Below are 25,613 nucleotides of genomic sequence, written 5' to 3'. Positions count from 1 at the left end.
GTAGGTGGCCCTCTGTCTCTCCTTCTTGCTGGTGGACCTCCATCTTTACTTCTTGTTGGTGTCTTAGAGTCTCTCTTCCATGTAGGTGGCCCTCTGTCTCTCCTTCTTGTTGGTGGACCTCCATCTCTCCTCCTTGTTGGTGTCTTAGAGTCTCTCTTTCATGTAGGTGGCCCTCTGTCTCTCCTTCTTGTTGGTGGACCTCCATCTCTCCTTCTTGTTGGTGTCTTAGAGTCTCTCTTCCATGTAGGTGGCCCTCTGTCTCTCCTTCTTGTTGGTGGACCTCCATCTCTCCTCCTTGTTGGTGTCCTAGAGTCTCTCTTTCATGTAGGTGGCCCTCTGTCTCTCCTTCTTGTTGGTGGACATGTGTATCTCCTCCTTGTTGGTGGATTTGTGTTCCTCGTTCTTGTTGGTGGTCCTCTGTCTCTCCTTGTTGGTGGACCTGTGTCTCTCCTTGTTGGTGGACATGTATGTCTTCTCCTTGTTGGTGCCCTAGAGTCCCTCTTTCTTGTTCATGTCCTTGTGTCTGTCCTTCTTGCTGGTGAACCTGCATCTCTCCTTCTTGTTGTTGTCCTAGAGTCCCTCTTTCCTGTTGGTGGACTTGTGTCTCTCCTTCTTCTTCTTCCCTTTGAACTTGTCCTCTGAAATGCTGAGGGGAAAAATAATTAGAAATTAGATGAATAAAGCCAAATAATGAGTAGAAACTTGTCCAAAATGTAATCAGTTTAGCTATATCACATGGGGCAATTTTTAGTATTATGGGTAATGTTCAGAGGTAAAGAATTGAATCTCACATACATGACTTGTATTGCTTTGTCTATCATGGGTTACAAGCAAAAACATGAAAAGGTAAAATTCGACTTTTATCACATCTGATAATAATCTTGTAATTTCCATCATACTCTAAATTTATCAAAATTAATTTTACCTTTTTCTTCCACGGCAGTTCTCGAACTCCATAATTGTACAGAACTTCGGTCCCTTTAGATATGTTCTTTGTAGCAATTATCCACATGTGTGGATGTGACTTCATATCTAGTATCTTCATTCGGGCGTTCTCCTCCCTCCCTTGTCCATGATTCACGAGGCGGCCGAGTCTATCCCCAAAAGCACACTCATCAGTTGCATCAAGACTGTATTCCAAAGAAAAGTGTACAATATTGTATGTCATTCAACTAGATGGATGTTCGACTGCGCGCAGTCGAAAATGATGCCTCCACTATTGCGCGATTTACATATTAAGCCCAATTACATAACGTGATCACAAGCTCTTATTGCATATATAATGAGCCCTGTGACCTTTGACCTCATAACCCAAAAATCGAATTAGTTCATCATTGGCCCCTTAAGGTACATACATGGGCCAAGTTTGGTGAGAATCCGTCAATCGGTTCTTGAGATAACACGACCACAAGCTATTTATTGCCCTATGACCTTTGACCGCATGACCCCCAAATCCAGCTTTAGTGAGGATGGGATGAACCATCCAAAAGTAATATGTAGATTTAACATCTTATGTACAAATTTAACATTTTGTACACAAAGTCTGAGTGACCTTTGACCACACTAAAATGTATAGGCCTCCCTAGCTAATGCATCTACCATTCAAATTTGGTAATGATAGGACGAACCATTCAAAAGTAATAGGTAGTACACATACGGATGGACAGTGCCCGTTTCATAATCTCCTAATAGGAATAAAACGTGCAAACTTACCAGTAGCTTTGTCCTTGATGCTTAAAAAAAAAACGAAAACCAGATGATTCCTCCTCCTCACGTTGGTTGCCTTCTTGGGCAGATATAAGTTGGCCTGGGTACTCCAACAAAAACTCCCCTTTTGAGATGTCTCTTTGTGCCACTATCCCTCTTCCTGTAAGAAAAATTACAGTAAGACATCATTACACCAACATTATGGTACCTCTAAACAACGATAGTTGATTGTTGACGTCACAGCTGAAAGTCATCTTCAACAAAATATTGATTTGCAATTTATTTCGTGCAATTTACTTTCAGGCGCACATCTAGACATTGTCCCTATATACTCTATATGTAGTAAATAAGGATGTCCAGCTCAACTCAATTTGTTTTGTTTCTCACTGTTTTCATTTTGGACACCCTCCAAGAGTTGGGTTTGCAGGTTCTGTACATTGTAGAGTTTGAGGAAGTAAGGATTACAAAAAGTATCCAAGAAGTGTGTCTGATTTTCTTATGCCAGATTCACTATTCTATTTCTTTTATGTTGAGATGGAAATGGCAGGAATTTATATGTTTCCAAAAATCACAGTGCCAATTTGATCAGTACAATTAATTTTGTCAGAATATCTTGACAATGTGTACTCGGACAGACGGTGTGAGTTGCCATTGACACCAATATATGTTATTCGATCATACCGGTGTTTACACAATGCCATGTTCCAAACAGTAAAAAAATGATGTATGTAAATATGCCTGGTCAATCTTCGGGATAAAATTGGCGGCGCACAACATGCCATCGAACAGCGCCTTCTAGAACACCAGGTATACATGTACATCCCTTTATGTTATCGTGGTAAGAAGAAATATGGACGGACAGACGGATAACCTAAAAACAGAATGCCTCCGGCACCACTTCATGTCGGAGGCATAAAACAAAAGAACTTGAGTTGAAATGAATGTGCAAAATATGCAAATTATGTTGTTAAGTTATGTTTCTGCTGTGACATCAATCAAATATTGTTGGACAGTATACGACCTAAACTTGTAGCAGCCCCATGAAACTTAATTATGAATTAAAAAATGATGTTGCTTACCTTTGTTCTCAAACAGCTTGACAATGAAGTGAGGAGGGTCCTTTTCTTTCTCTGTGTATTGTGCTGCTACCTCAAGGGGGTTGGGTTTTCCAACACCACAATGTCTTCTTCTGGTCAGCATGTCTAAAAGGGTTAGAGAAAAATAGAAAATGAAGACAAGGCCTATATAAACCAAGAATTATAACAGCATTTAATAGGAAAAACTACAGATGGTATTCATCAAATTTAGTAGGGTTACACCGCTATGGAAGAAGGGATTACATTCCAGTAAGGGAAGTATCAAGTTCCAAAAAGGGGTCCATTATCTATTTTAGTGTATGTCACCATCACCACAAGTGGCCTAATTGGGAATGATGAAATTGGGGGATTGACAATAACTATTTGGCCGCTAGAGGGCGTTAAATTAAATGAATTAAATGCTTGTTTCTGATTGGTTGACGTGCGCTGTTGGCTCAGCGGGTCCAGCTTCAGGTTGTGCTACCTACTTCCGGTCTTTTACGCCGAAATCCTACAGAATTCAATTTTTGCCGGCTAATTTGATCATTTCATCCGCAACGGAACCCCATACTCACAAAAACACTTATTTAAACTGATTTAAATCAATGTTTAAATCACTTTTCGATAGCGTTTTAGAACCGTTCGTTATAATGACGCATCATGATTTTGGCTGATTTCAATAGGAAAGCTATTCATGATCACTCGTGCCTGTCCTGGAAGTAGGCAGCACAACCAAAGTAATATAGCGCCGCTATCGGAGAATATCTTACAGCTCTTGTCGATCTCTCGAATTGGTCTTGCATGGATACAAAATTTTGAATACCCAGTGAAACTTACCAGTGACTCTTTCCTTGATCTTGATGCTTGAAAAAAAAAGCCCTAGCCCTGCAACCGCGACTCCTCACATCGCTCGTCTTCTTGGGCAAGTAGTTGCTGCAGGAAAATAAAAACATGTACATATTTTTCATATTGTGTCAGAAAAATTGTGTTAAAAAAGACTGTTTGACCCTACAATGTAGATACACGCACCCGCTATCTCTTGCGATAGCGGTGCACCTACAAAGCTTCCTCTAGAACTTAATTTCCCTGTCTTATTTTTGTTTCTCAATGGAATTGTCATAGATCCAGTCTTGCATGGTCTACAATCCAATGAAAAAATCAGGAAAATTATTTTGACAACCCAAAAAGCATGCAAAGTTTCTGCAGATACTGCATGTTCATCGTTGGGTGTTTCGCGAGCAGTTCAACGCAGAACCCTATGCCAACAACACAAATAAACAGAAATTTGTTTTGTTATAGAGGTCTAGGGTAAATCGTTGTAATCAGCATTTTTTGACATATGGTTCTATATTCGCTGTCGAAGTTGGAATGCGCAGTGCGTGGCCACGCACGCGCACAGTACACATTCGCATATAATCCAACAGCACTTGATTGCCCTGCGTTAAGCATTTGTTTGAGCGGTTGCTATCGAAATGTACAAGCCGGGACCGGGGTCGTTACATAGGCTTCGACAGTGAATAGGAATTAAGCTTCATGCTTTGTACATGTAGGTGCAAGCAATAGCGGGTGCGTGTATCTAGGTTGACCCACAACAATGCAAAACAAAAAAGTTTGACCTTGCAATGATTCCAATGTCAGAGGAGATCTAGATCTAGGAGTAGGCCTACTAGGACTAGACTCTATATGGAACTCTTGCCATGACCCGTTCTCAAGACCCTATTTTTCACTCAACTTGTTGCCCCCTAGGCTATAGCAAGGCTAAGCCCTATCCTTTACTCAGGGGAGGGCCAATTAGCCCTAGACTCTACTAAACTAGCTGAGTAGACCCTACTAGCTTAATTTGAGCTGACTGCGGCCAGGGGCGTCGCCAAAGGGGGGGGGGGTGGGTGTGGGGGGTGCGAAATTGCGCTGCCGTCGGGAAAACAAAGAAAAGGGGGAGGGGAAAAAAGAGAGGGAAAGGGAAAGAAAAGAAAGAAAGAAAAGGAAAAGAAAGGAAAGAAAGGAAAAGAAAGGAAAAAAGGAGAGGAAAGGAAAGAGAAGAGAAAAAAGAAAAAGAGGGAAGAGAGGAAAGAAAAGAAAAGAGAAAAGAAAGAAAAGGAGAAAAGGAAGAAAAAACGAGAAAAAGGAAACAAGGGGAGGTAAGAGCCTGAGAGAGGGGGAGGGGGTTGTTGGGTGGAGTCGTCTCGTCGAGGGAGCAAGAAAGACACGCATAAATAAATTGCTGTGTCGGGTCAGCCGTGTCGGTATTCTTGCTCGATCCTCGGGTACTATATAAATGCAGGAATTTGAAGTCGGCGAGATGTATAATGTCGGTTGGCCGACAATTTTTTTTCCCCCTACTAACTGTGACGACATCGAGAGAGACTACAACTATAATACTTGTACTTTCTAGAAGTTTGACTTTCCTATAATATCAGCTCAAGAAATCAGAGGTTTAAAAGTTTCGGGTAAACTAAATTCAAACAAGGATTAGAGTCAAGAACGGTACAACGAATCGTCCTTTTTCTCTAAAATGTTAATGAAACGTCAAAGCTTTCGCGCTTCGCGCGGAACATTATTTAGATAAGAATTAAGAGTCGAGAACGGTACGACGAATCGTCTACTTTCTCTATATTGTGATGAAACGCCAAAAAGAAAACGTCAAAACTTCCGCAAGCGCGGGCGGGGGAAAAACTGAATTCAGACAAGGATTAGGAGTCAAGAACGGTACAACGAATCGTCCTTTTTTTCTAATATGTTAATGAAACGCTAAAGCTTTCGCGCTACGCGCGGGAGGGGGAAACTTCATTCAGACAAGGATTAAGAGTCGAGAACGTTACGACGAATCGTCTTCTATCTCTAATAGTTTAATAAAACGTCAAAGCTTCCGCGCTTTGCGCGATTGGGGGAAACTGAATTCAGACAATTAAGGATTAAGAGTCAAGAATACTACACTGAATCGTCTGCTTTCTATAATAATTTAATGAAACGTGAAATTTTCCACGCTTTGCGTGGAAGGGTGGAATCTTCATTCAGACAAGGATTAAGAGTCGAGAACGTTACGACGAATCGTCTTCTATCTCTAATAGTTTAATAAAACGTCAAAACTTCCGCGCGGGAGGGGGTAAACTGAATTCAGACAAAGATTAGGAGTCAAGAACGGTACAACGAATCGTCCTTTTTCTCTAATATGTTAATGAAACTCCAAAGCTTTCGCGCGAAGCGCGATAGAGGAAATCTGGATGCGGACAATTAGGGCTGATTAAGAATCGAAAACGGTACAACGAATTGTCTTCATTGTCTAATAATAAATACTACAAATTTAATGAAACGTCTAAGCTTCCGCGTTTCGTGCGATTGGGGGAAACTGAATTCAGACAATTAAGGATTAAGAGTCAAGAATACTACACTGAATCGTCTGCTTTCTATAATAATTTAATGAAACATGAAATTTTCCGCGCTTCGCGTGGAAGGGTGGAATCTTCATTCAGATAAGGATTAAGAGACGAGAACAGTACCAAGAATCGCTTTCTCTCATAATTTAATGAAACGTCAGAGCTTCCGCGCTTCGCGCGATTGGGGGAAACTGAATTCATACAAGGGTTTAGAGTCGAGAGCAGTACAACGAATCGTCTTCTTTCTCTCATAATTTAATAAAACGTCAAAGCTTCCACGCTTCGCGCCCGGTGGGGTCACTCAATGTGACTTCCGGACCGCATGACCGTTACCAAAATCGCGGAAAAAGGGGTCAATTTCAAGCAATGTCCGCGGACAAAATATTCCTCGAAATTAAGAAAATAGGGGCGCACATGTGTCCCCGAAATTGATAAATAGGGGTCAGGAAAAGGGAAAAGAGAAAACCGGGAAGGGAAAAGAGAAAACGGGGAAGAAAAATTCTCGGAGCCGAGTCTTGTCCTTGAAATATGGTAAAAGGGGTAAATTTGCGAAAGTGTCCTTACAATCTTATAAATAGGGGTATTCCAAAGTACGATTTTGTCCTTGTTTTGACGTAAAAAAGGGGGTTAAATTTCACAAAATGTCCTTGAAATTGACCGCAAAAGGGGGTTATATGCATTGGTGGTAACGGTCATACGTGTCACTCTATGCAGGGGAGTGACCCCACCGGGGCTTCGCGCGATTGGGGGAAACCGATTTCAGACAATTAAGGATTAAGATTCGAGAATACTACACAGAAGCGTCTGCTTTCTATAATAATTCAATGAAACGTCAAAGCTTCAAAAACGTCAAAGCTTCCGCGCTTCGCGCGGAAGGGTGGAATCTATAAAGTCATCTATAAAGTAATCTATAAAGTCAGATAAGGATTAAGAGTCGAGAACACTACAACTAATCGTCTGCTTCTCTCATAATTCAATGAAACGTCAAAGCTTCGCGCGGGAGGGCCCTTTGCGCGCTCTTTAAGTGATTCGCTTATAGGATCCAAACTAGATCTACGCGCCTGCATTTAAATATATAGTCTAGATCTAGCTATGATACTGACTAAGTTAACGAAATAATTCTTATATTTATGTCAAGGAAAATGACAATTTGCGCATACGCAAGTAGATCTAGATCTACTATAGATCTAGATTCTAGATAGACTAGATCTAGATCTAGATCTAGTTCATAGAAAAAATAATTTAGCCTTCGGCCCCGGGTTGATACTAGTATTGATAGGGTTAAATTTGTAGACACAGGGACATTATTACATTTTGTCGGTAATTGGTGGCTAGTTTTGTCGGTAATCGGTGGTCTCTAACTTACACCCCCCCCCCCCCCCCCCCCCCCCCCCCCCACTGAAAAAGGTCTAGCGACGCCCCTGACTGCGGCACACCCCCAACAACAAATAATTTGAGTACTACTACTAGCCTAGATCTAGTAGTAGATCTAACTTAGATCTAGACCTAGGTCTAGATGATACTTGATAGATCTATCTAGACTAGTAGGGTCTAGAACCTATAGTAGAGTCTAGATCAGCTAGTCTAGATCTAGATATAGAGTCTAGACCCCTACTACTACTAGATCTAGATTTTACTAGTAGACCTACTAGTACTAGTAGGGTGTCTGAACGATTTTTCAATTTTCAATTTGGGATCGTTTTTCACCATTTTTGTTTGATATTTGAATTAAAAATGTAATCAGAATAATACATTTCAAATTTCAAGTCTCGCCGATGTTTCTATCAAAAGATACAGCCCCTTCAAAACGCTGAAATATTCATAGCATTTTGCTCAGAATCGACGAAAAAGACGTACACGCAGAGTTATGTTGTTTTGCTAAATTTAGCCAAACAGCTGTATCGCGCGATATGCAAGCGTATGCATATCGTACGCAAGTTGCTCAGCCAATGCGCGACTTGCAAGCTTGAGCTACGCTGTCTCCGCGACACGTGCCATTGACTAGTATGGTTAGCGTTCGTCGCACAAAAAACCCGGAAGTGAATGCACGTTATAGTCAATGGCAATATCGCGGAGATGTCTCCGCGATATTGCCATTGACTACAACGTGTATTCACTTCCGGGGTTTATAGTGGGAACGGCCATCCATACTTTCATTCACTATAAGCGCACATGTTACGCGATGTAACCATGGTTTGGACTGAGCGGAGCTCACGCCTCCCTAATTAGCTGATTCCAAAAATGTGGGAGGGTATTTTCAAACTGTTATAACAAATGATCCCTTGGGGCTAGCAAAAAAAAAAGCATCTGGATATTATCCTTACGTCTAGCCCTGCTTAAGCCGCGGGGCGGCAGCTCAGGAAAGTGGCAAATTTTGGAGCTAGGATGCAAACAACATTTCAATCGCTATTTTGACCAAGATATTTTTAGAATTCTGGGGGTGGCCCCCGATGGGGAATATGGAGAAAAACCTGCTCTTTCATATGACACCTCATTTATTGAGTTTCACCTGCAGGATCATTTGTTATAAAGGTTTGAATTTCAAATTTTTTCATAAAATCATTGACCAATTTTGGATGGTCGCGCAATGCACGTAGACCACATAGGGAAGCGTACAATCTCTATGGGAAGGGTTTTAGCACACAACATTGGGTGCGCGATCAGACACCCAGTACTAGACTCTTCTACTTCTAGATTCTAACTGTTAGACCTCTAAATTGGAGAATTTTTTTTTGCCAAGCCAAGGCCCAAGACGTACTAGATCTAGTATGAGAATCACACAGGGTCGACTCTCTAACAGTTAGAAGAGCTTTGCTGGAGTGGATCTAGTCTAGACTTTTCTACTCTAAAGTCAATTGGCTACCACTCTCATGAGTGTCTCAGCCCCATATATGCAGGACTAGTAGTACGGTAATAGAAGTAGTCTATGAATATGATTAACAGAAAAGAATAAAATATCCACATATAGACCCTATAGGCCTACCTGAAGTTCAGACAACCGTCCCGACTTGCATGCTGCTATAGCCTGCATACCGTACCGTACCGGCGCGGGAAGCTTGGGCGGCAACGCCTGGGCTACATTCGTGGAGGTCCTAGTAACATCTTGATCTGCTGTGTAGCGGTGTAGTTAGGAGACACCTTTTGCTATATATTACGGTGCAAGGGAGACAATTTTATCGGCAAATATATGTATATATTACTGCGCATGTGCGAAGATCGCGATATCGCATTGGAATAAACTACCTTAAAAAAGAGGGTGCTTTTCACACCATAACGGATATATATTTTTCTTTAAAAAAATAATGAGCAAGATGCACATTATTACGTTGTTAGAATCACATCTGATCTTAGAAATGAATATCCCACACATATACGATTGAGAAAGCGAGATATATCCCATAAACTTTGTGTCTCTCAAATGCACTGTTATATCAACGCCGAGTATACACCCCCATATTTGAAAGGGTTTCTATTTTAAGTTGATGTACCCTTGTATCAAATGGACGGTGCGAACATTGAGCTACAATGTTAACATGAATATTCATGAAGCATTTTGGACACCGTTCCTTGTAAAACTGCATGTATGGGGTGTTGAAACGTAAAGGAGACACGAAAATGTCTCCCTAATCTGGGTGTCTCCTATAAGTAGGTATAATAACACCGGAATGTCTCCCAAATGTCAGATCTTATATATATATATATATATATATATATATATATATAAACCTAATGCAGACAGTAACTGTGGAATACATACTCCCAGGCTATATAAGAACACTTAAACAACAAGAAATCATTGAAATATAGGTTTCCTAATGAAGTTTTAAGCATATTATGCTTAAAACTTATTAAGTAAATAAATAAACAATCGTTAACCTTTGACCTTTCTATACGTAACTGTGCAGATCCCTGAGACACCTTCTTCATCTTGGCTCCAATGTGATTCATCAATCGTTAGCTACAACCTGACTTATTGGCCAAGGGATGATCCCACTAACTCTACAACTATTCCAGTAAATAGTACAGAAGATATAGTTGTCAAAACAGTCAATGAGTTGGATGTCTGCACCGAGTACGAGTTCTCCATTGTCGTTGTTAATTCAGTCGATTTAGCTGGGCCTGCGAATATGACGTCAGCGATGACTGAAAAAATACGTGAGTTTCTGCATTACACTTCAATTTTGGGAACAAAACCTTGTGGCTACGAAAATTGTCACTTTTAAAAACATTTTTAGTTTTTATATTTGATAATCATTTGATACGATAAAATTTGTTTTCGCAGCTCGGCTCAAAATGAAATATTAAAAAAAAAAATTTTTAAGGAAAATATACAAATTATATACAAATATACACAACATAAAGATATACAAATACATAAATCACAAGAAATGCTGGTTTTAATTTTCATTTGAATTCCGAGACCAAGGTTTCGTTCGGCTCGGCTCCTGCTATGGCCATTGGTTAGTCACGTGTTACTTCTCTGTCGCAAAGTCCATAGAATGTTCTACAATATTATTTTAGTAGTAGGGCACACACGTGATAATTGAATATGAACTTCACCTGCCTCATATTCCATTCCATAAGGATAATCTAAAATGATCCACATGGAGTTGTGTATAGACACTTCAGACATTACCTACAAAGCAAAAACTTGGGCCTTCGATACTGCCTAACAACCTCCTCTCTTCTTCTGATTTGCCCACAGCTCCTCAACCAGTGGATAGTGCTGACGTCACTTCTGATTCGTACAACCACCTGGAGATCACGTGGTCAGAACCATTCAGCCAATGCGGTGATCCGAGCTACAACGTATCACGTAGGCTACTTCTCATTGACCAATGTGACGATTCTATGGCGGATATGGTAACGCGTGAGGTAACAGGCGATCCAATCATCGAGTATGACGACCTTTTGCCATACTCAACCTATGTGTTTACAGTTCTGGCGACTCTGGAAGGCTATGAAGCAGAAACAGTCTTTTTCATCACATACAACTCCACTGAGTCAAGTAAGTTAAAGACACATACGCATGGGTCCTCGTTTGTAAGCTTCACATCGTTCGGGTATTCACCTAAAAAACTGATGTTATCAATCACTAGGAGTTTGACCTTCAACTACACTGTCGCTCATAACGGTGGAATTTTTTTTTTTACCCCAATTTATGGAATTATTTTAAAAATAATTTAAAAATAATAGATCTAGATAATACTATACATTCTCAAATTTGATTGAATAATAATTTGCCATTGTGTGGTTTGCGTGACTGCTAAACCATGTGTATGCTACTATGCTTATCAACTAGGGGACCTACGCCCTTAAGTCATAAATGACAGCAATGAGGATTAATGGGGATCTGGCGCTGCTCAGTGGCTGCCGGGCTCACGATCAATTGGCAAAAAGAATTTTCGTTTCGGTTAAATAAAATTTGGAGTGGACTATTAGGCTATTATTATTATTATTAATGCCCTACAAAAGGGCACTACTATAGCACATCGACACGGTTTTGGTCCTGGGGCCTCACAGTTATGAGGCCTTTGCTTTGTCACTGAACCATGACTGTACGCAGCGGGGGCTAGGCTAGGGGGCAGTTTCCATAAATAAAAAAAACAAAGAAAAAATCAATAAATTTTCAATAATTTATTGCATTTTACCCCGGTTCCCAACATTAAAAAAATCCTCTGTGTGCCCATGCCTTGAGCCATAATGCATGGCCGTCCAGAGAATTTTTTATGTTGGGGACCGGGGTAAAATGCAATAAATTATTGAAAATTTATTGCATTTTCTGTTTTTTTTTTTAAATTAATGGAAACTGCCCCCTACCCTAGCTCAAACTGCGTACAGTCATGGTTCAGTGACAAAGCAATGGCCTCGTAACTGTTAGGCCCCAGGATCAAAACCGTGTCGATGTGCTATATTAGAGCCCTTTTGTGGGGCATTAATCCTCATTACTGTCATATATGACTTAAGAGCGTGGGTCCCCTAGTCGATAAGCATAGTACAATACACATGCTTTAGCAGTCACGCAAAACACACATTGGCAAATTATTATTCAATAAAATCTGAGAATGTATACTTTTATCTAGATCTATTATTTTTAAATTATTTTTAAAATAATTCCATAAATTGGGATAAAACAAAAATATTCCAACTATATGAGCGACAGTGTACATGAATGATAGGTCTTTAAGTATTTGCAGTGCACTTTCCAGCAATTATTGTCCCATTAGGAAATGTCATCGTGACAAGTATTACCTTTACCGGCAACCCGAAGACTCTCTGCGATTTTAAGTATTTCTCGGTGAGATAACTAGGTTGCTGTGTTGGAAATTTGTACAACCATTCAAAATATTTCCACCGAGTAAGGTGTTAGAAAATTGAAATACATATGACATAATTTGGAGTCTATCCCTAAGAATGGAATTCGTGATCCGTCCGCTTTTGTCAGGACGGCACTCGCCGGCTTTCCGCGATAAATTACGAGTTACGACCCTGCCATGGGATGACGGGATCGAAATCTTCAGGGAGGCTGACGTCTCTTTGCTAGAATATTAATTTCCTGTTTCCTTTTTGATCACTAGTATGGCGAAAATATAATGGTAATTTCAAATAAGATCCAGTAAACACAGAGAAAGCAAACCACGTGCAAAATGTAGTGGTTAAACGAGTATTGATAATTTAAAATTCCCAAGGGATTGCGCCGCTCAGCATCCCTACCCCTCATCTCTTATGCCTTTGGTACCTACCCACAGCAACACCATGCTGTATCCCTCGATCTTAATCAAACCGGGTTCTACTCCTTTTAAATCAGATCTTGTTAACGTTTTGTTTTCGGAAAGAGACGTTAAAGATTGTTCTCCAGATATAAAGAATTCCATCTGGCATGGTAGAAACCTGTCTACATTTGACACTCTTCACCCAGGTGAAGTAAATGGATGCAAGGTAAAGAATACTGTTGAAAGAACCTATCATGGTAGCTTGCTTACACTAAAGCCGGGATAACGATGTGTTACTTAGGACACCAGTAGTGTATTTGATACATTTAGTAGCTTCACTATATAAAGTGGATAGGTAACCAATTCGATTTATAACTTAATCCACTTAATAGATTCCACTGGGCCACCTGAATACTTCACAGTGGCTAGCACCGTGAAAAGAAAATTGGATTATACCTGGAGCAGTCCCCCATGCGGAGACCGGAACGGAGCCTTAAGTTACGACTACGAATTCGGAGAAGCGGGAGGGGATGAGGTGCAGAGGGAAAACCTTATGATGACAAGTCAATCATTTGAGGATTTAAAACATTACGTGATGTACGAGTTTACTGTCTGTCCGAGGACAGTCGTTGGACCGGGTCCCTGCATCTTCAATCAGACCAGAACACTACCAAGTGGTAAGATCCATTATGAATATCGTTATCAAAGATTGGACGTTATTTCCTTTTTATTTTGGGTTTATTTTCACCAATGACATTTGATTCCTTGCCTTAGTCATATCATTATAATATAGACCAGTTCCGAGATATTTTATGTACAGATGATCCTAGAAATCTCCTAAGATCTTTTAAACATGGAGAAGTTACACTTTGCGCATGTTAGAAGAATCACTGCCCAAGTGATGGTAGTGCTCAATGAATACCTATTGTTTGCCATCTTGCAAAGGATACTTCCACCAGTGTATCATAGAACATACCGTCGATGCATAAATGAATAATTAAACAAAATTATGTACACGTATCCAGCTTTCGTCTCAATGGGTTTTACAGTATTGTGCAAATTCCATTTATTTGCCCGAGCGCAGAAAGGATCTCCAAAATGGCTTATTTGGTCGAACCCTCCCATGAATTGGGTCATTCAAAATAATTTTCGAGCCATACTTGCGTTCCGTATACCAATGTGCAATGGAGGCCTCATATAATGCTTTTGAACACTGATAAATAGAGATAATCTTGAATTTAGTGATCCGAAGAATGTGTTGTTGTGTAGAGGTTTCGTGGTTCAGTGGATAAGCCTCCGGACTATTAACCGTAAGGTATGGGGTTCGAAACCCTGTCGTATAATACTAATATCCTTTGGCATAACATTAATCTGCATTTGCCACTGTGACACTCAACTGAGGTGAGGTAAATGAGTACCCGCCAGGAATCAACTCCTGAAAATGCTCTAGCCACGTAATGGCAGCTGTGGTAAAGCCGGGTCGATACACAAAAATGGAGGGCCATGAGTGGCAATGTTCCAGACATAAGCGCTTGACGAGACCCCATTATTTATATCGATATTATTATAACTACTTTTATCATCATAATAATAATTATATTATTTTTGTTATTATCAATATGATATTAATATTGTCATTATCGTATTATTATTATTATCATTATCGTTATTATCAATATGATTTTATCATTATCATCATTATTATATTTATTAATATTATTATCAATTTTATTTATTTGTTATTAATATTATTATCTTTAATACAGAGCCCATTGGCCTTCTCAATACCGGCAGCGAAGTGGGGTCAACGAATCAGACATATACCATCATCGCCTGGGAGAAACCGGAGTCAATCAACGGTTTATTTTTGAGATATGAGATCCAGAAAGACAATGATGACGTCATCATGATAGAGGAGGAAGACATAAGAATGTATGAATTCTCAGATTTAGAGCCTAACAATGAGTATACCATACAGGTAAGTTGGTTATTCAGCTAAATGTGCCGTCTCTGCTCGGACTTTCTAAAACCCAATGACAATAACAGCTTTAGAAGGATATTTCTTTTAAATCGTGAACAAATACTAAATCGCATGCGGTTTCAGCAAAGTTCAGGATTTGTCCCACAAATAAAACACCCTTGTGATATAGATTTCGATGCTTGGACATGCTAAGAGCCGGTTGGACAGTAACATGATATACCACTGGGAACCCGTTTCAGAAATTAATATCATAATTTTGTTACAATACTGCCTTTGTTAGGTACGTGCTGTCAGCAACGGAGGGAATGGTGCTTGGGATTCGGTCGATGTCACAACACTCCCAATACCAGGTGAGTTCAAGAGTATTTTAGTGAACCGTCGATCCTTCACCCCCTTCCCCCTCCACCTAAAAACAAAGAGAAATCAAAACATTATTACTGGGAACATCATCATCATCTTACCTTTTTCATCATTATAGATTCTACAATAAACAACTAACTTAAAAAACGGGAACATTTGACCTTGAAAACTAAATGTATAGTGCTTAAAACCAGTGGCGTAGACAGGTTCGTACACCTGGGGGGGATGACTCAGGGGCGGATCTAGCTTTTTGCTAAGAGGGGGGAGGGGTGATCAAAATAATGACGATGCGGAGCATCGTCCACGAGCCGCGAAGCGGCGAGCCGATTTTTTGGGGGGTGTTTATTTGAACCCCGTAAGTGATGTTTTCCTGGCATCTATTAACACAATGGAGACCATAAAAAGCAGTGCATGATAACGTCTTTTTAAATCAAGTAACAGTTAAATACACAGTTATATCCAGAGTTATCATGTGTTTGGTTAAGTTACCAGATGAGTTGAATATCTTCTCACAATATTTGCACTTGAAAGGGTTTCTCTCTAGCGTGCGTTCTTTTTTCTTTCTTTCTTTCTTTTTTTTTTTGTGGTTTTTTTTTGGGTTTTTTGGGTTTTTTTTGGGCCGCCCAAGGGGGGGGGGGGGGGTTAAACCCCCTAAACTCCCCCGTAGATCCGCGCCTGTTTAATCTTGTGGTTATCTTGTGGTTTCCAAACCACAAGATGACCACAAAATACTTGTAAGATTTACTTTTTTTACCGTCTGAATTGGCTTTCACCTTGTGAATGCGGCTAATAACAATAAACACAATTACAATAATGATGAGGATTATTATTATCATCATCATAATTATTATTATTATTAATATTATAATTGTTATCATTATTATTATTACTATTATTATCATCATTATGACTTATTAAGTAAGCAAATATCATTCCCCAAAACCTGGGGGGGATGATTGTACATGCCATCCCCCCCCACCTTGTGAGGTGGGGGGGATGCATCCCCCTCATCCCCCCCGTTGTCTACGCCCCTGCTTAAAACGATGGACTGCTGATTAATTTGCGGCGTGGTCGTAACCGGCGCCAGTGATATTTTAATTAGCAGCCGCATCAATACTTGTGAAACTTTTCGGAAGCGCCTTTAACAAGTCGTAACTATATGGAATCTCTAAAGAAGCTTTTTATTTAATATAAAAAGTGTCTATTTTGTTCTATCACCGTGGGTTATTGAGAAATCCTCTGGATGGGATGTCGACGTGTCTTTCGAAATGATACTTGCCAAAGAAACGCCGGTCACTCTCTGAAAATTGTCTTTGTATAGAATGTGCATATTGTAAACGACGCGTATTTTCATAATCATTGTTCGAAAAAAACCTTTTAAAACAAAAATGTCCTTCACTACTGGAATGCTCTGAATGATTCCCGCTTCAAATACTTTGAAGTAAAACGATTGGCTAAACAGCTTAAAAGTAAAGGCAGCCATGAAATGAATCCAAATGTCTCAGAGTCAGCAAGTTTGTATATATGAATTGTTATGCCTTTTTAGCTCACAGCAAAAGATATAGACCTATTTGGATCATGAGACATGTATTTATATAATACAAACGCCTATATTACTATGAAATTGAAATATTCATTAACCAAAATTTCTCTTTTCATGCAACAGAACCAAACACGCCAGCAGTACCGCTTTTCAAGGCAAAGAATGATACATCAATCTCCATAGAGTGGCCCCTCGTGGATGATACAAATCTAGGAATATACAGGATAACACACTATACAGTCAGTTATTCAAGTAGCACAGGGGATGAAGATACTATCGACGTCACTTATATTACATCACCTATGGTGTGCACTATCGCACCGCTAGAACCGGGAACGGAGTACTACATCAAGGTGAGCGAGTAATCTATCTTTTTGTTATCATTCAGACTTTCCAACATAATTAATATTTCTTAAATAAATGACGTAAATTGAAAATAACAATAACATAATGCATTACTCAAATGAACTCTTGTTATGGAGGGGTCACATAGTGACAAACAGCCGAGGGTGGTATTCTGAAAACGATGTGATATGTTATGTTAGTAAAAAGATGAGGACACGCCAATATAATTAATGTTTTGGTGAAGCTGGCTGCGTTTTCGTCACAAAAAATAAAAGAGTGCAAGCACCAGAGTTCATTACGACAATTAACAGGAATTATGAATATGTCATGTATGTCCTATATGTGAGATTTAAACGATAGCAGTGTCCGAATATAAAAATTATGTAAATATGTGATGCTCATGTTTTGTTTTAATAAAGTATACAATGAAAACAAATTATGCAAGGAAATCTGTTAACTGTCTTGACTTAACTGTCAGACACTATAGACTGACCGACTGACATTTTTTTATCTTTGGTAAGAGCATACATAAAATGAGGTGTAACAGGTACATGAGCATTTGTCTACATCAATAACCCACTACCTGAAATGTCCAAAATTAAACTGGCTTTTCAATTATCTTCATTCATGAAATGGAAAATTCGCGATTTTTGTTTCGTTAAAAAAGCACTGTTTGTGCTTTGATAACATTTTTAAACAAGCAAAACCTCTTCACATAGTTTGAATTAATATTTTATACAGCAATAATAGCTGTTGTGCGATTGAGTCTGAATTATATTATGCAATGACGATTTACGTCATTTCATCTATAAACTCGTATGTTATTGATGACACAGGTTCGCGCTGTCAATGAAGGAGGACCTGGGGGCTGGTCTGAAAGTTTGACTGAATCTACCGAACCAAAACCTACTACCGGCGGTCCTAACTGTAAGTTTCCAGTTCAGTAATAATTTCTAAAATCTTTGTTCTATTTTTTTTTAGCTACAGCTCATTGCAATGCTGTAAATTATTCCAAACCAAATAAATGAATACATTTTAATATATTTGAAATTACAGCAACGCGATTTTCGTAATGTTCATAATTATGAACGTTCCGTTCGAGATTATGTAAAGACAGGGTGTCCGAATGAAAACGCAACACCTGAGATCTGTAATTTCAATGACATCACAATCATTATGTCATTGTCTTGGTTTTAGGTAGATTTTGTGCATGCTGCCCCCTATACAATCCGCTGTGTTGGCAAATGGATCGTTGCTGTTGAAAATTTTGTCTCTATTTCTGTTTTTCCAACAGCTCTGGCCGTTGGTTTAGGTGTTGGCGTTCCCATTTTACTTATTATAATGGTTTCATCTGGTTTTATCGTATACAAGAAACGAAGGTACGTGTTATAATATTAAACTGCTACTTATATCAGTGAAATTTTGCAATTTTGATCTCATGTTTTGTGGAAGTTACAGTTTTGTCGATAATAAAATCTGTCGTATTGTCAAGAATGGATTTTTATTGCATATAGTATTATTTTGAAGTATGGAGTTTTGTTCAAACAGATTCACAAAATAATAAACAAAATAGATTTTTAAAATAATTTATGGATTTTCTTGAATAATCCTTTATTTTATTTTGTAACAAGTCAGTATACACATCCCCATAAAGAGGGAAGGAGAAAAAAGAGGAATAAATAAATGGGAGAAAAGGACACGAATAATTACGTTCCAAAGAAACAAGAAGACATTTTAGGAAACAGAGAAAATGAGATGAAAACAAAAACAATCTAGGAAAGAAGTGGGCCTTGACGGGAATAGAATGCTCATTTGTGTGCGTGTGCGTGCGTGTATGCGTGTGTGTGTGTGGGTGTGTGTGCGTGTGCGCGTGTCTGACTTTCGTTGTTCAATGCACTGTTTTATTCCTCACCCAGTAACTTGGCGCAAGTGAGATCTGGCAGTATTGTAAAGATTGTCTGATATTCAGTGATGCATGCAGAGATTCAAATGAAAATGGTACCTAAATGTACTGGGAGGATAACTCTATCAAGATATATCATGAAACCCATGATTAAATATTTATACTTCAAACAATTACAACTTTTAAAAAGTGGGACATTTTTTGTCTGACTCACTTTGTAGTTCAGTGCACCGCACGGCACCCGGGCAAGCGCCTTGAGGACCCCGGACCGGCCACGGCAGGGCACCTTCCAGGAGCCGTCGCGACGCGTCGGTACACCTGCTCATCGGACAGAGCCCGTAAGGTTACCGGCCGGCCCTCGGCCGGCAGCCTGCCGGCACCCTTACGGGCGCCTTGCATTTTACTCGACCAATTTTCTCCGGGCACCTCCTGGGCGCCGCACAATATGTGACCGCACATGCCGTAGAAATGAAAATCGGACGGTTCCCGTACGGTCTCTAAATCAACGGCAAGCCGCCGGGTAGGGGAAATCGTACGGGACCCGGTTTATATGTGACCTAGGCATTACACTGCGCTGCAAGAAAATTAACTTTCCAGTCTGCTCCTACGAATCTGCGCATTAGTAGCCCAAATTTGCGCTGTTTCGAATACGTGCTACGCGTTGACTTACGTTACAATGGCCTACGCGTATTTCGCAAAAACCATTACCCATAAGCTCTCACCATGTTTGTATATGCGCAACCAGCGAAAAGAGACTATCGCATGACAATGTGATAGATTTCATTATATTTTTGATCAATGAAATCCTGTGATCAAACATAACATTGCTATGATGTTACCGATAAGAAAAATGCGCTATACAGTGACGTCTGCGCTGCTCACACTTCACTTCCTTATTAACAGTATACATTATTGTTATTATTATTATTATTTGTTATGAAGGTTTGTTTGAAAAATATAAAACAAATCATATAATTTCAAGCCACTCAGAAAAATAGTGCTATTCCTGTCACCTCGATCCATAATTTCAGCTAGAGCCTCTCAGTGCATGGTATATTTTGTTTACTTTCACTACGACCGCGCCGAGAATTGGAATCTATATAATTCGTCATATGACCTCATTTAGACCAATCGTGTTGCAAGATTCTTGGTACGTGTAGGTGCCTAGGTGGGGTACAATGTAAAGTAGATATTGGGCTAGACTGTATGTCTTAATTTGTTTCTTTGTATGTGTGTTCCTTATTGCTTAGGGATGCTCCACCAACACCACCAAAGGAATATGATCTAGAGAATGTTCCAGCTGACGGTAAGCAACAACTCATTTATTTATTATTAATATTATTGTTTTTATTATTATTATTACTATTAATCATATAATTATTGATATTATAATTTCATTAATGTTTGATGTTTTTACGTTTAATTTGATACTTTGATTTCCTCCACATCAAGAGTGAAAAGAGTGAATTGCCGCCTTTTCTATTGAACGGAAGTTGATTTTCGTAGGGCTTTGCACACAGTTGCATGTTCAAAATGCCGGATCAACTTCAGCAAAATTGTGATTAAAAAAAAAATAGATAACAATATGAATATGGATAATTTTTGTATACGTCTATTATGTTCGTACATCCTCTCTCTCTCTCTCTCTCTCTCTCTCTCTATTTCGTCATCACTTCTGTCTGCTTGAATTTTCATAAATGTCTCTAGAAATCCTTATTCTTAAAGAAGTAAGACAACTTGGTTTCGTATTAGTGCAACTACTATAACAAAGATTATACCTTCAAAAAATCACAAAACTCCCACAATTAAAAAAAAAAAGGTAATTCACACAATGGTGTTTCTGGACTATTAATCTTTATTTTACATCAATTTCTGGATACCTCTTCAAAATGATTATATTCTTTTAATCTTGCTATGATTGTACTTTAAAGAAAATGGGGGAACCTCGAACCCGGTTCTGGTGCGTACCACCATTCCTAGCACACCCAAGGCCAAGCCTCCCGTCAAACAACGGCCACCACAACACGAGCCTATACACATCAGCAATCTGGCCAAGGTTATTAAAGCCAAACGAATGTCACGTGATGGATTCGAGAAGGAATACAAGGTATAAAGACACTGAGGCTCTAGCGAAAGGCTCTTCACTTTGATTGTTTATGGTTTACATCATCGGAGATCCCACTCGACCACCGTTATTTTACGCATACCTAGCAACACGTGGATATTAAGTTAAAGCGGTAGGCCTATCAATATGCAGTAGTGGCACTCGCCATGCTCGCATTTCATTAGTATATGGGATATGGGACATGACAAGGCTTATCATGGCAATTACCCCCGGAAAACTACCCCCAAGGAACTTAACACAGGTGTTAAATGGGTACCCGGTAGGATGCGAAAGCTAATGTGGTTAGATTAGCAAGTGTGCGCTTGTAAAAATGACGCCTGGCTGGAATGCTCCCCAGGGAGTGGAGAATGTACATACATTTTGTGCAGGAAAGCCTGAATCCAATGAACGGGGTAATAATGTACTTATCTGTAAAGCGCTTTGAGAGGGCCTTCGGTCCTGAAAAGCGCTATATTAGAACGAGCTATTATTATTATTATTATTATTAACCCTATACAAGGACAATAATCCCCGGAAAATATCCCCCTAGGACAATTACCCTCTGTGGAAAATTACCCTCTAGACAATTAACCCTTGGTCCTAAAAAGGACCCCTAGGACAATATTCCCACCCTCATATCTACCCCCAATCGGAATTTGATGTAGATGGTAAAATTTCGGGTGGTAATTGTTCTCGGGGTCTGGGTTGTCATCGGTGGGTAATTTTTCGGGGGGTAATTGTCCTGGGGGGGGGGGGTAATTGTCCCGCTGGTAATTAGGCGGTAGGCGGGCACCATAATATGTACACGCTTTTAGAGTAGAGGGTGGGGGAGCCATTATCGGATTTGTGTGGGGCCTTTACCAATGAAAATTACTACGAGTGGATCACGACCAAGGCCATGCGTACTTCCCCCATCAACCACCCCCTCCCGCCCTGATCCTCGCAAATTATCATGGATGTATAGTTGATATACAATTTTGGCGTGTTAAAATAATTGCTATCATTTAACCCTAATAAGGCCGGGGGGCCATTATGCCCCCCCCCCCTCCACAATTTTTCCGATTGCTCGGGAACGCATATGGATGGCGCCCCGCCGCTTTTGTCTTTGCATGTCAGCCCGAAAATCGCTCATTTTCGTGATTTGTGTACAAAACATATGGGAAAGTCATTTTTCCTAAAAACAGATCAAACATGGGTTATTGGGTCTTGTTTAAAGTTTAGGTGGTTGTTTAGGGAGTCAAAATAGTTGAATTGTAGTAAGAAATGAAATAAAACAACAAAAACAATGAAATACATAAGTTAAAAAAACAATGAAATACATAAGAAATTATCAAAACAAGGGATAACATAAGGAATAAGCTGGCTCTTCCAATTTTTTTTGTATTATTATTATTATAATTCAGAATGGTCTAATGAATATATGTAGTGAAAAAGAATTCTTAAATATGAATAATATATGATTTATGGGTAAAAATGTGATTTTTATGCCTTTATTTCCATAAATTACCATAAATATGCAAATAAGTGAATTTTTCAAAAAATTGAAATTATCATATTATTCTATACACTTTACTTGACATGCGTGCAAATTATCGCGGCGATCGGCCGCTTTGCGGCCGAGATCATAATCCCCCCCCCCCGCCGTACTAAGAACTCAAATAGCCCGGCCTTTTTAGGGTTAACATGCTGTTCTTTTAATACTTTGACTAATACTAAGGTAATTTTTTTTTTATCAATTTTTCGATCAATAGGCCTTGTTGAATAAAAGTGACGAGGGATGCATTGGCAACAATCCTGAGAATAAACCAAAGAACAGATACAAGAACATCATAACGTGTAAGTTACGAATACCTCATATTTTGTATCGCCTAAACTATAAGGTAAACGACTTGTAAAAAGCCAAGAAAAAAAGAAAAATATTTAAATTGCTATTCAATTAGCAAAATGTGGACGTCCATTCTACAGAGCAACTGTTTGGTGCACATGTTTTACATTTGCTGAATATTCATTGACATATTCAAAAGTATGCTATAGTGAACTAAGTATAGCTGTGGTATGGGGTGCTATAATTTAATTGTATAATATTGTGCAGGTGAATGTGAACACGTTTTACATATGTTCGCTTGTATTTGTATGACAAATTGTGTTCAAACACAATAAAGTGTAGTTGTCGTTTACTCGATTCTCGCAAAATATGACTGCTCGTGAGTTAATATTGTGGATAGTATATAGGTAAAGCGCCTAAAGACATTTGTATTTAAGCGATATATAAAAGCGGAATATTATTTAAATTATTATTATTATAGAGGCATAAGCCGGCCTGATGGAAACATGCCCGTACCCATGATGATTTGGGCAGGGGTCGCGATTCGCCCGCTTTTATTGACCCTCCCCTTCCCTACCCCGTCAATTGCCTTATTAACGATTAAAAACCGCTTTTCTTTTGTTCCCTTTCCAGATGATGAGCATCGGGTCAAACTCAACAAGTTACCAACAGAACCAGGAGCTGATTACATTAACGCAACGTTCATTGATGTAAATTATGTTGTCTTGTTGGTGATATTTGTGACATCATAGATTTGTCCTACGCACAGTTATTCTTGAGTTAGGGTTAAGGCTTTACAGGGTTAGGGCTGCGATTCGGCCTAGTGCTAGGGCGAGGGTAAGGGCTAGGTTAAGGCATAGGGTTAGTGCTAAGTTTAGCGTTAGCCCCTTAATCACTGAATGGGCAGGTTGCCAGTGCTGGACCAAAATACTGCGTAGGTTTAATGTTTTGTGTCACTAGAGGCTCGCTCAGTTATGGCTCAGCAAAACTGCTGCGTTAAAAAAAACATATGACGTTAAGTGTAATTCGCTGAACATTTTTCTATTTTATAACGCAGTACAGAGCTCAGTGAGTACGCGCAATATTTTTGTTGTGCACACTCCCGTGGTGGTCTTTTCTCGCCAATCTTAGTCATTTGTAAGAAGAAACGAATGTGTTAATCTGCTTATTATTTTAGTAACTCTCAGAAGATAATTTCGGCCTATATTCCCTCATGTAGTCTGACCAATTCATCATTTTGTTATCGTTCGCATTTACGGAAATGTTGACTAAGCTTGTATTCAATATCATATCAGCGTCTGCAAAGGCATTACTTTATTGTATGAATAAATGTACCTTCATTTTGGAAATATCTTTTATTTACTATCTTCTCACTTACAGGGATACAAGAAAGAAAATGCTTTCATCGCCTCCCAAGGTACGAATAGTATAAAGTCATGTACATGTTTTTGCTTTTTTGTCTAAGGTGTTTTAAAGGAGCGTGATCATTGACCGCAAGCCTCAAAGCAAAGGATGATCAAACTAGAATCAAATTTCGGTTGCACTTATTGTGATCATTTATAATGAAAGATATAATGACAATGATAACAGTGATGACACTATACTAGGCCTACTACCACTACTACATCTACTAATATAATAATAACTACAATGATGATTATGATAATACTACTGCTAATAATGATAATAATAAAATAACATAAATAATAATGATAACAATAAAAGCGATACTAATGATAATGATAATGCATAAATAAATTATTGTGAACAAATTAGTTAGATAGAACGACGGATTTGATGTCAGATTTTGTAATAAAATTACTGGCAGAAAAAAAATATCACCTCAAAACATTTGTGGACTCCAAATACTTAGGAGCTTGCGGAAATATCATTAAGAAGAAAGTAGTAATTATGTTGAACCGCCATCTATAGGAACATATTATTTTTTCATATCAATGGCAATTAAATGCCTTTGCCTCCCCCACCCCCTACACAGGTCCGAATGCTGCTTCTTTGAATGATTTCTGGCAGATGGTTTATGAACAGAGGACGTCAACTATTGTGATGCTGACAAACCTCTTAGAGAAAGACAAGGTAAGGTTTCAAACTTAATAAGTACTGATCCGTCAGTTATTTTCAAACCAGATGATACAAACCAAAAGATGAATGAAAGAGCTCTATGCAGAAAATAATGGAGAGCGTTTAATGCTTGAAACGTGCTAAACGGCAGGGCACCATAGAGAGATAGAGAGAGTCATAATAAAACTCCCCGCAAGATCTTCAGAAACCCGAGCTCTGAGAAGGCGCGATGGCTTAGTGGTAGAGCAGTAGTCTCATTATCTGGAGGTCCCGGGTTCAAAAACCAAGTTGATGCGCTAGTGCCCTTTGGTAAGGCATTTATCTTCATTTTCAATTCCCTCGGCGAGGACTTAAAGCCGTCAGTCCCCTTTTTGCTTAGTTACAAGCATACACATGCTTTCATAACATTAGTAGTCGTGTACACAAAAACTGACAATGATAAAAAAATTGTCTGAATAGCTATGCTCTAAAGGCAGTCATAGAGACGGTCGTTTTTGGAGGACAATAGTTGTCCTCCATTAACGAGAATATTTCCGCGTGGCTTTTAATTCACCCATGCATTTCGTCGTGGCGGTGCTTATAAAATCTATGTCTGTAACTTTG

General features: G+C 39.2%; 1 protein-coding gene across 1 annotated transcript in view; it reads left to right on the top strand.

Moving 5' to 3' along the window:
• Nucleotides 1–10,284: 10,284 nt before the first annotated feature.
• The window catches only part of LOC591245 (receptor-type tyrosine-protein phosphatase epsilon), a 28,041-nt gene continuing 12,712 nt past the window's right edge, over nucleotides 10,285–25,613 (top strand). The window contains exons 1-14 of the mRNA XM_030995898.1: nucleotides 10,285–10,312; nucleotides 10,863–11,165; nucleotides 13,263–13,547; nucleotides 14,637–14,848; nucleotides 15,132–15,201; nucleotides 16,878–17,107; nucleotides 17,936–18,026; nucleotides 18,394–18,478; nucleotides 20,253–20,308; nucleotides 20,934–21,109; nucleotides 22,858–22,942; nucleotides 23,565–23,641; nucleotides 24,312–24,348; nucleotides 24,928–25,025. Of these exons, the coding sequence (XP_030851758.1) occupies nucleotides 10,285–10,312; nucleotides 10,863–11,165; nucleotides 13,263–13,547; nucleotides 14,637–14,848; nucleotides 15,132–15,201; nucleotides 16,878–17,107; nucleotides 17,936–18,026; nucleotides 18,394–18,478; nucleotides 20,253–20,308; nucleotides 20,934–21,109; nucleotides 22,858–22,942; nucleotides 23,565–23,641; nucleotides 24,312–24,348; nucleotides 24,928–25,025 (1,833 nt within the window). The remainder of the gene's footprint in view (nucleotides 10,313–10,862; nucleotides 11,166–13,262; nucleotides 13,548–14,636; nucleotides 14,849–15,131; nucleotides 15,202–16,877; nucleotides 17,108–17,935; nucleotides 18,027–18,393; nucleotides 18,479–20,252; nucleotides 20,309–20,933; nucleotides 21,110–22,857; nucleotides 22,943–23,564; nucleotides 23,642–24,311; nucleotides 24,349–24,927; nucleotides 25,026–25,613) is intronic.

Source organism: Strongylocentrotus purpuratus, unplaced genomic scaffold, assembly GCF_000002235.5.
Source record: "Strongylocentrotus purpuratus isolate Spur 01 unplaced genomic scaffold, Spur_5.0 spur5_scaffold_3, whole genome shotgun sequence".
Taxonomy (NCBI): Eukaryota; Metazoa; Echinodermata; class Echinoidea; order Camarodonta; family Strongylocentrotidae; genus Strongylocentrotus; species Strongylocentrotus purpuratus.
This window is presented reverse-complemented; position numbering and strand designations above follow the sequence as displayed.